Genomic DNA, 13,850 nt, shown 5'->3' with positions numbered 1-13,850 from the left:
ATACACTAGCACTCTAAATACACTGACATTTGCTTTATGCTCAAGACTAACCGAGAAAATAAGCATGTAAGCTGCCGCTGGAAAGGAAAGGAGGGACCAAACTGGGTGCGGCTCACTCTGATTCGCTGACATCGTGCCAAGATGCTGGGGACCCAGTCTGTGCGCCAACAAGGGAGCGCTAGAGTAGTTTCAGTTAGCGGGGCCCACAGCTGTGTTTTGGACTTGTTGAAGAAGTTGAAGAAGTTTCCTCTCATATCTCAAAATTCAAACATGACGTTAGCGTCAGTGGTTTGAATTTGATGCAGACGACTATGGGGCGGCCAGTGGAGCTCAATGAACAGAGGGATCAGGATATGACCGCTAATGTCAACCAGCAGAGAATGAATGAAGAGGCAATTTCTGTTTTTAAAAGATTCCGTGTGATGATTAGTGACATCTAATGGTCGGGAATTATTTTACAACTCTCTCCTTTGAAGCTCCTGTGTGTAACGTTTGAGTAATAACCAAAACACCCCCTCTCCTCCACTACACAGTTGGAAGAATAATGTGTTCCTGTCAAACAGAACATCCGGTTTTTCAGTTAAAAACGTGCACGTTTAAGCCACGTGCCAACAGTCTTCACATAAAACAAATCACTTCCTGTGCACAGGGAATGAAAGTCATTGGGAGGCACGAGATTTCCACACGAGATTACTGACAAATATGGAGTGAGTCGTGTGGAGCTGATAGGCTTAATCACCATTGTGTGAAGTCATTTGGAAATCGCTTAAACAAAACTGCTTAAAATTCAAGGGCATGGCTGTGTTCCCATCCTGAAACAAGAATAAAAATCTGAGCTGAGCCTTTTTTTTTTATTCCATCAGCCCCAGTATATGGATGACAGGGTGAATGAAAGCACCAGGAATATGAGCCTTCTGTCTTCTGAAACAAAAGGATTTGACCTGCTGGGTGTTTTTTTTATATCATTGTCAAAGAAGACAGTGGTGGATATTAAATGGCTCCATGTCCTGCTCCTCTAAGACACCTGGGTGTGTCACGCTGCACATTTCTCCACTAACAGGCGATGATGCGGCACATGTCCTCGGAGGATACCGTGGGAACAGAGCTGTCATCAATCACACGCAGAAGGTCAGGCACTGTTAGATGACAGCCGAGAGCACCGGTGGTCAAACCCTCCAGGGACACAAACCTCTGACTTGTGAACAGAGAGAGCGGGGGCTAACTTTTCCAGACGTCGCTCATGTCCTAGTTTTCACTTTTTTTTTATGTGTCACCTCAAGTTTTCTATCTCCTCTTGCAAGAGTGTGGCCTTGTTTTTTTTTCCCACTGCTCTTGAGTTCATTCTGTTTCTTTCCATCCCAGCTGCTCCTTAAACTGCAGTGTCATTGAAGTGAAGGAGCGAATGCACAGGGACTCAGTCAGGGTCTCTGACTGATGAGACTCAAATAAAAGAAAAACCATGTGATATAAATAAATGAATATGATTTAAATGACTTATATGTCAACATTTGTATTTTCTGAAACCAAAGATAAATCAGAAATGTGCAATTGTCCAAATAAGTTCGAAGAATAATACATAAGAATCTAGTTTTGACTGCATGACAGAATTCAGTTGAGGTTTAACACAAGAAAGAAAAAAAGAAAGAAAGAAAGAAAGAAAGAACATTTTTACACTTAAAACAAGGCTCTACCTAATAAAATCTGCACCATGTGAATTCTACAATAACTTGAAAATATAATCTACACTTGGTCTCACATTCACACCATTAGAAAGTATTTTTTTTAATACTTTTAAACTCAACTAAACCAAAGTCTATAGAGATAATCAGTGTTTGTAGTTTGGAGGGACATGACTGGAGCTGCTGGTCTACAGATTACAGATTTCAAACCCTCAAGTCTCAAAACAACACATTTGAACTTAACAATGAGGCAGCAATGGATTAACTACTCCTGTGTGCCATGATAACAACATCTCTCTATGGTCAGCAGTGAGGAAAAAAGCAGCAAACATGCTGTTATCTTGTTTTATAGGCTGACCTTTGTTAAGTGGCCTCTTTGTTAAATGGCATAAATCACGGTCTTCCCTTTGTCCCTGCTGGTACAGCCATGTTATCAGTGAGAGGGGGCGTGTCCACCACCAAGACCTAGTCCACTCAGGGAGGTCAGTTTTTATAATGTGTGACCCATATCTGGTCTATGACAGCGGTTCTCAAACTTTGTATACCAGGTACCACCTGGGAAAACATTGATTATCACATTAAGTGTTAAAATACAGTGGTGTAAATAGGTCGAGGTCGATATGTAGGTTGATAATTGGCTCTCTCATCATCCTCCTCTTCCTCACATATACTTCACACACTGGTGTAGTGACATTAGATTAAGATGGTTAGAGACATTAGAGTTAAGGTGACTCTAATTGTTATTTGTTTCATTTTCTATGCAGCATTTCTGATGTTCCTCCAAGTATCACAAGAGGTTCACTGTAGGTAGTACCGCTGGTGGTACATGTACCACAGTTTGAGAAAAACCTGAAATGTCCCTTTAAAGTAGTGATCTCTGTGTGACTATGTTACATTCGAATTCAATGCGACAATATCGCAGAAACTAAACTAAAAAGTACAAAAGTGTTGCGGATTAAAGGCAGTTTTCAACTTGGGACTACATTTCCCACAATGCCGTTGGGTTTTTCGACGACTTGATGACGCCAACACTACGCGCGCGTCACCTTGTGCAACAGAGAGTGAACATGAGTTTTCTCTCTTGTCATCTGTGAAGAAAAGCGATTGTTTACACATTTCCATGGTTTATTAAGTCGTTATTATATTAAGACATTATTCCGGATTCATGAGTAAATATATTTTACCCGTGTCTGCGTTCGGGACCGTGCTTGGCTGCGCTGTTTTACTGAAGTGAGTGCAAATATACGTCAGTGGCTTTGTGTTTTACATTATATTCACTGTTTATACGAATAATACTACACTTCATATAGTCCAGGACTGGTTTAACGTTGTTATCAACATGAATTAATGTGTTATCAGGTTGTTTAACTGTATCACAGCTAGCTAACAACATGTGTTTCTCTAATGCAGCATTTATAAACATTCTATTTGATTGTTGATATTATTCACCCATTCATATCTAATAGTGCTAGTGTTTTTTTTTCTTTAAATTTACATGATTTATGTAGACATGAGCCATTTATGTTGACTTAAAGTCAAGTGCAGAGTCTAATGATGCACACAGGCCCAAATATTTTGGTACGTCTCTTAAAATGATTGTTAATAGAAATACTCGACTAAACACATGGTTTAAGACAGCATCACACTAGGGAGACAAAGGTGTGAGTCAAGTGATTTTCAATGTCCAATCCAATGCAACTTTATTTATAAAGCACTTAAAAAAACAGCTGAAACAAAGTGCTTGTACGTCAGAGATGAATAAAACAAATACAATATAACAATGTGTGACCTAAAAACAAATAAAACATACAATTAAACAATAAAATACTGTAGAAAATATAAATATAACACAAATGAACAAGTCATACAATAAGAATATAAAAAGGATAAAAACCAACGTCTCATACTGGGTCGAAAAGCCAAAGAGTAAAAATGTGTTTTAAAAGATGTGTTTTGGATGTTTTGATGATTCCAGACACAACTGCTGCCACTGTGATATTCCCAGAGAATGGACCCAAAGAAATCCTGTGATCTTTGTTCACCAGCAAATCACTGCAGAGATTAAAGTGTGGGAGTGCCGGCTGGATTGTCCAGTGTTTCTATTATAGACGGAAGGATCATTTTATTTGACACTGATAGAGAAGAGAGAGAAAATGTGGGCCATTTTCATGGCAGTGAAAGCCGAGGTTTAAATAGTCAAAAGTAATGATTGCTGAATGCCATTCGACTTTCATAGCTCATGCCGGCTCACTGTCAAACTGTCACAATTGACATGAACTGGACAGAGCGCCCGCGTTAATGTTGTCCCTGTCAAAATATCTGCAGTGAAAAGAGCCTAATGGCAAACATTTCAATGCCTTCATATTCCATTATATCATTCGATATTGAGCTCTTGTGCCTGATGTTTCACTTAGATTAAGTTAAATCCTGTAATTCAACCTGCAGGAACCATGTGACTGGAGGACGGTGCACCAGTAAAGCTGTCATTCCTGGAAAGACTGTGGTTATCACAGGAGCCAACACGGGCATCGGCAAAGAGACGGCCAGAGAGCTGGCCAAGAGAGGTGTGCACTAAACATTATGTCACTCTGAGTCCATGTGAAAATAAGTCACAATGACTCACTCCTTTTTTCCCATCGCAAATCATCAGGGGGACGGATCATTATGGGATGTCGGGACATGGAGAAGTGCGAGGCGGCCGCGAAAGAGATTCGAGGGAATACGCTGAATCCTCATGTGTACGCCCATCACCTCGATCTGGCCTCAACGAAATCCATCCGAGAGTTTGCGGAGAAGATTAAACAAGGTGAGGAAAATGTGTATCGTGTGCAGAATCGGGAACGGAAACAGTGACGACAGGTGAAGGCCGGTGACAGTTTGTGTTTTTGTTTTGTAGAGGAGCAGAGAGTGGATGTGCTGATCAACAACGCAGGCATCATGAGATGTCCCGCGTGGAAGACAGAGGATGGCTTTGACATGCAGTTTGGAGTTAATCACTTAGGTGAGTTCTGACACTGACTATTTTTTACTCTTATAACTTACTCCATCACTACCTGACTCTGAGAGTCTCCCCCCCTCCCCCCTCTAGGCCACTTCTTGTTGACAAACCTTCTACTGGATAAGTTGAAGGAGTCCGCCCCCAGCAGAGTTATCAACCTGGCCTCGCTCGCCCACATCATTGGAGAGATGGACTTCGAGGACTTGCACTGGGAGAAGAAGAAGTTTAATACCAAGCAGGCGTATTGTCAGAGCAAGCTTGCCAACGTTCTGTTCACCAGAGAGCTCGCCAAGCGTTTGCAAGGCAAGTCGACTGCATGCTGCATATGTGGGCATGTGTGGGCGGGAGCATCGTCCGTGTTCTTCTTTGTAATTGGCCATTTTGATATGTATTTTTAAACAATTATATGTGTGTGTGTGTGTGTGTAACAGGCACAGGAGTCACAGTGAACGCTGTGCACCCAGGCGTTGTTGCCACGCAGCTTGGGAGGTACACCAACCTCCACCAATCAAAGTTCTCGAGCTCTGTGCTCGGTGAGTATCAGAGGAATCAATAGACCTTATTCATATGCATTATAACAGTCAGTCCCAATGCTCTCTCCATTCTGATCGATTCAATTTATCTTATGAAATATTCCCATACAGAAAGTTCCAAACTTAATCGTGTACTGTGTCATGAAGTATACAGAGAGTCCTATAAAGTCATTTAAAAGTGTTAAAATGTTCTTAATAGTAAAAGTAAAAAGACTGTTTGACTTACAGTAATACTAATGATATTTCATATGTTTGTTTAATAAGTATTAAGGTGACATATTTAGAGTCATTGTTATTATAGTTTTATTTTTGGTATCTAAATATCTTTAGGTATATTTGAAATATCTCTCAAACTGTAGTGGAATTGTCTTCAAGGGAATGTATTGTAATTTATTATTTCATGCAAGTGAAATTATGTCGACGTGTGAAGCCAATCGTGTGCATTAATTACTATATAAATACATATAAAACACAAATAATCAAAGCCAAAGTAAAATGATGCAACTGCTTCTTTTGCTCTGCACAGGGTTTATTTGTAATTACATGATGCACTCTGGGGTAATAAACAACCCAGATCGTTTACAGACACTGGAGAAGATCATAAAATAACTCAATATGTTGCTAGAAGTGTCTCCATTAGTCATATCGCACACACAATAACACTAGTATTTGAATTTGCCCTCAGCATTAATGAATTGAATATAGTCGTCACACCATTAAACCTCTCTGTCGCCTCCGCAAACTCCCGTTCAGGCCCGTTTTTCTCCCTCCTGGTGAAGAGCCCAGAGCTCGGGGCCCAGGCCAGCGTTTACCTGACCGTGTCTGAGGAGATGGAGGGCGTGACGGGACACTACTATGATGTCATGACAGAAAAGGAACCGGCGCCCCAGGCTCTGGACGAGGAGGTGGCTCGCAAGCTGTGGGAGGTCAGCAGCAAGCTGGTGGGTCTGGACGAGGACGGGCAGACCGGCGTGTCGGAGGCTCCAGCAGAAGGCCAGAACAAAGCTGCACAGACGGAGCCAGCACAAAAACATGGACATAGCCCAGGAGCAACAGTCAGTGCTGTGAGGCTGTAGGTTCTGCTGCTCTGGCCTCTCACGCAGCAGGGAATACTGGATATTTAACACGTGAGCTGCAGACGGCAGGTTGATTGTTTGCACTCATTTCTTTAGCTTCTGCTTAATTTATGTTGGCTTATTTTTTAGAACATTGAACAGTGCTAAGTATTTTTTTTTTTATTTATTTCAGCAATCAGAGCAATTAACTGAGAGAGGGGAAAGACATGAATCTGGGTTCAAAAATCTAGTTTTTAGTGTGAAAGAGGCAGCACTAATGTTGTGCACTGTCCTGAGCTGCTCCTCCCACACTTGCACAGACACACTAGATTCTCATATAACAGTTGACCTGAGAAAACCTGAGGAAATGGGGACTTTTCCACTGAAGTGACACATATCTGATGAGCCTCTCTCTCCCTCCCTCTCCCTCTCTCTCTCTCTCTCTCTCTCTGTCTGTCTGTGATTGGTCAGTTTCCCCCATCACAGTGTAGCTGTCTCTCCAAGTGCTTGCTTCAGTTTTGATGGAAATGTTCAATCGATAATGCCAAAAATATCCTGCCTCCTGCAGCTTTAACCATTTCAGTCTGTGAATTTGGTTTGTCGCTATAATGTCAGTATCTTCTACATTATATTCCTGCATCAGGATTTGAGACTTGTGTATCTTTAGGATGAGCTGTGATTTAGCTCAGCGTGGAGCTGCTGGAAGTGCACGAAATAAAATGAGTAAGTGAAGTTAAACTGTTCCAAAGTGTCTTATTTGTCTCAGAGCAGATATTGATTGGATTTGGACAACACTAGAAGAAATGCTCACTGTAATGAAGCTACAGAACTAACAGATACATAACAAGGTGAGAATTATTATCATTAATACTAGACAGATCTTCAGTACTTTAGTATCACTTTAAATGGCTGTTTTAAAGTGGCAGAAAAACCATGAAACTGCAGATGAAGCAACTGTTAATCCACAAAATAGTAACCCTTCTCTTTTTATGCCTTTTCACTTCGAAAACAAAATCCAGTTACACGAGCACAGACAGTACGTCTCACACACACTTGACAACAGGAAAATGTGTAAATTCAGTCCACAAAGATAAACAGTGGGAGTCATTGTTCTTGCAGTTACTCCACTGAAGTTTCACATTTCAACGGCTGTGAATGACTTTTATAGTTTGAGGCAGGAAAACGCGAACACACATGCATCGTGCCATCTGGCTGCCGAGCTTTGAAATACAAAATGCTGGAGAGTTGAGAAGCATTAAAAGTTGTTGTTGTTGTTTTTCATCTGAGAAGACATTGATTTTTGTCTTTTTAAACTTGGGAAAAATACATTTGTCGAGGCTTGGAGCTCAATTCTGCTCCAGTAACTGTTCACATGCAGAATAAATACAAAATATAGAATTGCCAGCAACGGTGGTTTGTGGTTATGATGAGTGTAGGGTGTGCTGGTGTGCATGGTCACTCTGTTTCAAAGCATTATTTTAATGTGCACCTATCACTGTCCTGTTGAAAAAAACAAATCAGGTTACAAAAGCTCTCATCTTAGAATTCTGATACTCTGGAGCGTGTATCTGGCAGTCGTATGGAGCCTCTAAGTGCTGAGGAGAAAAGAAAATCCATCCACTAAGTCTTTCAGGGATCCATTGCATAGGGCTTTTTCCAACTCTAAATCCCAGAATACGATCAATAGTGGCCACCCTCTGCTCCACTGTTCAGTGATTAGCCTCATTTTATTTCAGTGTTTACTGGCGAGGGCCCTTGCTGCCGCCATCCTAGGAGATGATGGGTTTTGGAGAGGAGCCTTGCAATGATTGGGTTTACAGTAACTTTATCGTGCTATAAAATGAATATGTATGTCGTTGTCTTACTCATTTAAAGTGTTACTCCAGGGCGTTACCGGAGATAACTAATACACATTTCAAGTAATACTGCATCACCAACACCTGCTTTTGCAATTACTGAGAAAGTTTATTAAAGTCAATGGTTTAATTTAAAAAAAAAAAAACATTGTACAAGATACAACTAAATGTGACGGTGCTTCATAAACTGTGGTTCCACAGCTTTCTGGTAGCTTCTGTAATAATTCTTCCATTTACTAATTTCATCAAAAGACATATTTTGTTGAGAAAATATCATTCTATTTTAGTTTTTCTCATTTTAAATGTCAGGCTGGTTTGTCCTTTTGGGCTTCTGTAGAAACAATGGCAGCACAAGATGGCTGCTTTCATAAAGCAAGGTCGGTTTGTCTATATACACTAAGTATATATAAAAGGCTAAAATGAAACAATTATAATAACAAAGACACTTGTGGGTACTAGTGGCATTTTCATTAATAAACCCTCCTAAATGTGCCATAGACTGGTTAAGTTAGTACTTATTCTCTCGGCCACGCGCACACAGTCAGTACACTACTTTTCCTCGTTGCCTTGGATGAATACTCCATTTCCCATCATGCATCAGTGCACGATGTTGAAACAAGTTCGGTTCAAGGTGCAAGAAGCGACACACTGACACCTCTGCAGGCAAAAGACACGAGAAAAATCTACGTAAATGCACTTTCTTTAGACTTGTGTCGCGTGCAGATCGAGTCTCGGGACCAGTGGTTCTTTTAATCCAGGACTACAAAACCTAGCTTGTTTTCTTCAGCAGGTAATGATACACGACCACTGCAGCTTCAACAGCCTGATTAAACAAACTAGCTGTTTGCTAAAGAGGTACCACAGTAACTAAACACTGTTGACGGTGCTTTACTAAACCATTAGTGTCTGTGTATGTTCAGCTGGACACGTCAGTAAATGTACATGAACAACATAATCCCACTGTTATTCTGCCTAACAGTCCAATGTTTGTTTATGTGTCAAGGAGCACAGCTGGATTACTACTGTTCGTTTTTTGCCACGTATCAATAATCGGCATCATTCGATTTTCATATAATTAATCAGACGATTGATTTTTTTTACTTGGTAATATAATGATTACTGCGGTCAAGTATGCTTAATGTGTTGTAATCAAAAGTGTATTTTGTATGACCTGTAATAGTTTATACATTATCTATATTCATATGTTGACATGCAGTGCAGATAAAATGAAGCAAGTTTAGCCAAAATGCAATAAAAACAGCATCAAATATGAGCCACCAACATAAAAACCCTTATCATTCTGTCTCTAACTGTGACACACATCTACATTACACTGTATGTGCACGTCTAATGCTGTCAACACCCATAATCCATAGTAATAAAAGATATCTGATTATTGCTTATTCTGATTTGATCTCATTCTTTTATCAGCAAATACTGTTGATAAAACAGTGTCAAATGTAGACTAATATTCTCTTTTCATCCACTCAGTATATCACAACATGTATGTATATGTAGACACAATCATTAACGCTCACGTTAATTTACAGCTTCTCCAACTGTTACTGTGATTTACTTTGAATTGGTTGCTGCAGAATGTGCACACAAACACCAACATAAAATAAGAATAATTGAACTCAAGCTTTTATTTGAGTTTAAGAAACTAAAAATCCAAATCTATATATATATATATATATATATATATATATATGTATATGTGTGTGTAACGGCATCTATTTGACATGTATGATTTCCCAGGATGGCAGAGCCACAGAGAAAAGGAGAGCCGCTGCCCGAAGATGTGGATATGGATGACTGCCTGACTGCATACACACACGTCTTCAGTCCAGATTTACTAAAGTGAGCATTAGAGAAGCATTTTCCTTCACTGTTATCGATTTATTTAATAAGACACAGCGGTGTGTCGTTGGCTTTTGTGCATAATTGTTTTTTTTAATATATAATCTGTCTGTTGCAAGTCACCTGGAATGATTATGCACTCTAATTTTCAGGGATCAAGTTGCTTTTATTACAGGCGGTGGATCTGGAATTGGACTCAGGATTGCTGAAATCTTCATGAGGTGAGAAGGTGTTTGTTTCTCCTTGAGTGTTGAATGTATGATGTTTTTTTCCTCAACATATAAGTGCTGTTTTTAAAATATTCATGGGATTGTATGTGGGTGAATTTGACTAATATTATGATATCATGCGATATTGTTCTCCATATGTTTGACCTGACCTTGTATCCTGGATATTTATAGCACTGGCAGCCAGATTTGTGAACTTTGACATTGACCTCTATCATCTTTTTGACCTTGTGTTCTCTGTTTCCTTTTCTCACCCTTTATCCTACTTATTACTCAACTCCACTCTGTCTCTCCCTGTAGATACAAACCTATGCAAGTGTTTGTTTCATTATGTCGACTTTGTTTCCTCTGCATCTCTCAGGCATGGCTGTGACACAGTGATTGCCAGTAGGAACTTGGACAAGCTGAAAGAGGTGATTCCCCCTCGCACAGCGTCCATAAAAGACTTATGTTAAACCAACACTCAGAGAGTATATTCATAAACTCAAAATGATGTTATGATGATATGATTCAGCTTTTCTTTGTCATATGGAGCAGATCATTCAGAGACGGAAGCTGCAAAATCAGAGCTTGTTTTAGCTTGATTAATTTGGTAATGGATTAATGGCTGCAGCCCTACAAGCTCAATGTTTGTGTTGTGTAATATATGACAATAATGTGTGTGTGTGTGTGTGTGTGTCTTCCTAGGCAGCACAAAAGCTCTCTGCTGCATCCGGACGCCGCTGTGTCCCCCTTTGTATCGACGTGAGGCAGCCTGAGAGCATCTCTGCAGCAGTGGATGAGACTCTGAAAGAGTTTGGTCGTATTGACGTCCTTATTAATAGTAGGTTCCCTCTGTTACGATGCATGTCGCTAACAGAAGTGCACATGCTGTACGCCGTGTGGTGTCTATAGCGGTGGGTATGTGGGAATGCACTTTGAACAAAGTCAAGTGTGAAGGGTTTTGGTTTAATCATCAACTTTTCTGATGCTGCACGACTCTTTATCTTCTATCTTTGCTCCCTATTACATCACTGCAAGAAGATTAGGTGTCGTATCAAAAGCGTGGCAATCGATGTTCTATTTATGGACTTCATAAATAATGCATGTCGTAATAATAATGTCGTCAAAAATCATGCATTCAAAATGTCAACTGGTGTGCGTGCCTTGCGTTGGGAGGTTGTTATTTTATTTTGCTCATCAGTGACATTGTTTTTGACAGATGCTGCCGGAAACTTCCTCTGCCCGGCCTCCGCACTCTCCTTCAACGCTTTCAAGACAGTAATGGAGATTGACACGATGGGTACATTCAACACCAGCAAGGTGGTTTATGAGAAGTGGTTCAAGGTATTTATTTTCTTAACGTCACATGACATAGCTTGAAGTCATTTGTTTGCCACTCTTCATCACATAAATGACAACACTGTGCCGTCAGGAGAAAGAATTGTGGTGTTGATCAGTCACATTCTGCAGTTCCTCTTAATCACCAAAAGATGGCACTAAAGATCCCCTGAATGTGATTTTAGCTCCTGTGTGTAACTTCTGTTGCCAAAACACTGCTTTTGTTGCCATTTGAAAGTAGTGGATATTTATTTACATTGAAAAGCGTTCATTTGCCCTGTGCAGGATCACGGTGGCAACATAGTAAACATCTCTGCAACCCTTGGATACCGGGGGCAGGGCCTCCAGGTGCACGCTGGCTCTGCTAAGGCTGCAAATGGTGAGCATTTTTTTTTTTTAACGTTAGACAAGTTGACAAAACCTGAGACACTACTTTTTACCACACCCAGGTAGCACGTTTATGCTGCTAATGAATGTTTGGTATTTGACGATGACCTTCGTCTCCAGATGCTATGACCAAGCACCTGGCTGTGGAGTGGGGGCCCAGTGGTGTGAGGGTCAATGCGCTGGCTCCAGGTCCGGTCTCTGGCACAGAGGGATTCCGCAGACTGGGTAAAATGAACATTTAATCATTCACTAAAGTGATTATACATAAATGACTCATGGAAGCAGATACCATAGGAATAGCTGATAGAGAGAAATATATTCATATAGACTTGATCGATGGTGAACCATTGACATTTAAACTGGTAAATAATACATATGCTAACTTAATGCAAACTAGGGCTGAGCAATTAATAAGTGAGTTTTATGTGCCTTAATAAAAAAGAATGAACATGTTTTGCAGGGATTTTGTCTAATGTGGTAATCGTACGTCAGGTTTTTAATCTATAACTGTTGAGTTGAAGCTCATATACAGATGTACATTATAGCATGACCGTTAAATAAGGAGTTGTTTTTTGTTCACTTTAAATCGTAGGTGGCCCAAGAGGGGAGGCTGCCGGTCACTTCAACTCCATTCCTTTGCAGCGAGCAGGTAACAAGACAGAGATGGCCCACTGCACGCTCTTCCTCGCCAGCCGGGTGTCCTCCTATGTGACCGGAGCCATCCTGGTGGCTGACGGCGGGTCTTGGTTGACCTCGGCCAATGACGTCTCCATGATGCTGGGTATAGCCACCTCTAAATCTGCTAAACTCTGAACATGGGCTCTCCTGTTCTCCTCCTGACCCAGGTGTGTAGGAGGAGGTCCATGTGGAGAGACAGTATGACTGAGAATGAAGTATTGTGTTATCGCGTTATCTTTTCTTGTTTTCTTTCAGGTGTTTGGTCATCTGAAAAGAAAAGAGACAAGTAAATATGGAAAAGAAAGGAGTTCTCCGGGGACCAGGCTGCAGCACAGATATGCTACATGGACAGTGTTTGCACCCTTGTCATTTCTTTTATTTGTATATATTTGTCACACTTACATGTTTGAGATAATTATAGATTATTAATACTAATAAACATAGTATACAACTGTATTATGATATCATTTTACACTACATTCTTTGCATATGAAATGCATATTCAAGTGCCTTTCAATAACTAATAAAACTCAATGATGGAAGAAGAGTTTGCCTGTTCTGTTGCATTACAAAGTCATTTTTCTTTTACTAATGTATTGTGTATTGTTTGGTGATAAGAACATCCAATTTTATTTGGCTGTGCCTGTACCTTTGGATAAAGCAGCTGATTTAAATTCAGCGATACCCATCTGACCTCTTTTGTTTTTACCTTGTGAAATTGTGAAAATATAACCTGTGATATGGATAAGATAAAGAAAGACAATAAAACATAAACCTATGGGTAATAAAGTGTAAAATGTGAGCCATATTTTCAAGTCTGAGGTTAAGCAATACCATTACCGGTCAGATGGGGGCGCCAAAACATTACACTTTCATCTATGGAACAATTTCTGTTTACTGACAAATGTTGATTCTCCGTTGTCCATATGAACTGTGGGAAATATAACACCGGTTTATATGTAACATCAAAAGTAACTTTCCCCCCACATGAATCCACATCCACATGCATCTATTTCACAGCTCAGCCTGAACTTCGATGACTTCCTTGCGTTTCTCTGCCTCACAAACACGGGGAGAATATTGTTGTTTTGTTTATATGCACGGAAACACACATCCTAAGGCAGCTGTTAGCAACTATGACACCGAAAATGATACTGCGGCCTGTTTAGTACGCTTGCGTGAGACGTCAGTGGAGTGTATGCGGCTGGAAGAGGAGGAGGAGGCGGATGATGTGGAGGAGGAGGACGGGGAGGGGGA

The 13,850-nt window shown here is 40.5% G+C and overlaps 2 protein-coding genes across 3 annotated transcripts; both read left to right on the top strand.

Moving 5' to 3' along the window:
* Positions 1 to 2,708: 2,708 nt before the first annotated feature.
* On the top strand, positions 2,709 to 6,997 carry LOC131448544 (retinol dehydrogenase 13-like). The gene is made up of 7 exons (XM_058621112.1): positions 2,709 to 2,909; positions 4,125 to 4,243; positions 4,330 to 4,485; positions 4,576 to 4,680; positions 4,768 to 4,980; positions 5,109 to 5,210; positions 5,964 to 6,997. Exons 1-7 carry the CDS (start codon positions 2,845 to 2,847, stop codon positions 6,284 to 6,286), a joined length of 1,083 nt encoding a protein of 360 aa, XP_058477095.1. The 5' UTR covers positions 2,709 to 2,844; the 3' UTR covers positions 6,287 to 6,997.
* A 1,730-nt stretch (positions 6,998 to 8,727) lies between these two features.
* Positions 8,728 to 13,140, top strand: decr2 (2,4-dienoyl CoA reductase 2, peroxisomal). Of its 2 annotated transcripts, none has more exons than XM_058620499.1 (10): positions 8,728 to 8,911; positions 9,880 to 9,981; positions 10,134 to 10,202; positions 10,570 to 10,621; positions 10,896 to 11,031; positions 11,410 to 11,534; positions 11,814 to 11,907; positions 12,036 to 12,140; positions 12,508 to 12,696; positions 12,849 to 13,140. In XM_058620499.1, the coding sequence occupies exons 2-10, from the start codon at positions 9,881 to 9,883 to the stop codon at positions 12,881 to 12,883; spliced, it is 906 nt and encodes a 301-aa protein (XP_058476482.1). In that variant the 5' UTR covers positions 8,728 to 8,911; position 9,880; the 3' UTR covers positions 12,884 to 13,140. The 2 variants fall into 2 exon arrangements, with proteins under 2 accessions (XP_058476482.1, XP_058476483.1); XM_058620500.1 differs by having other exon boundaries at positions 12,508 to 12,760.
* The last annotated feature ends 710 nt before the right edge of the window (positions 13,141 to 13,850 follow it).

This window comes from Solea solea, chromosome 21, assembly GCF_958295425.1.
Source record: "Solea solea chromosome 21, fSolSol10.1, whole genome shotgun sequence".
Taxonomy (NCBI): Eukaryota; Metazoa; Chordata; class Actinopteri; order Pleuronectiformes; family Soleidae; genus Solea; species Solea solea.
The sequence above is the reverse complement of the archived record's forward strand: the minus strand, read 5'-3'. Positions and strand labels throughout refer to the sequence as shown.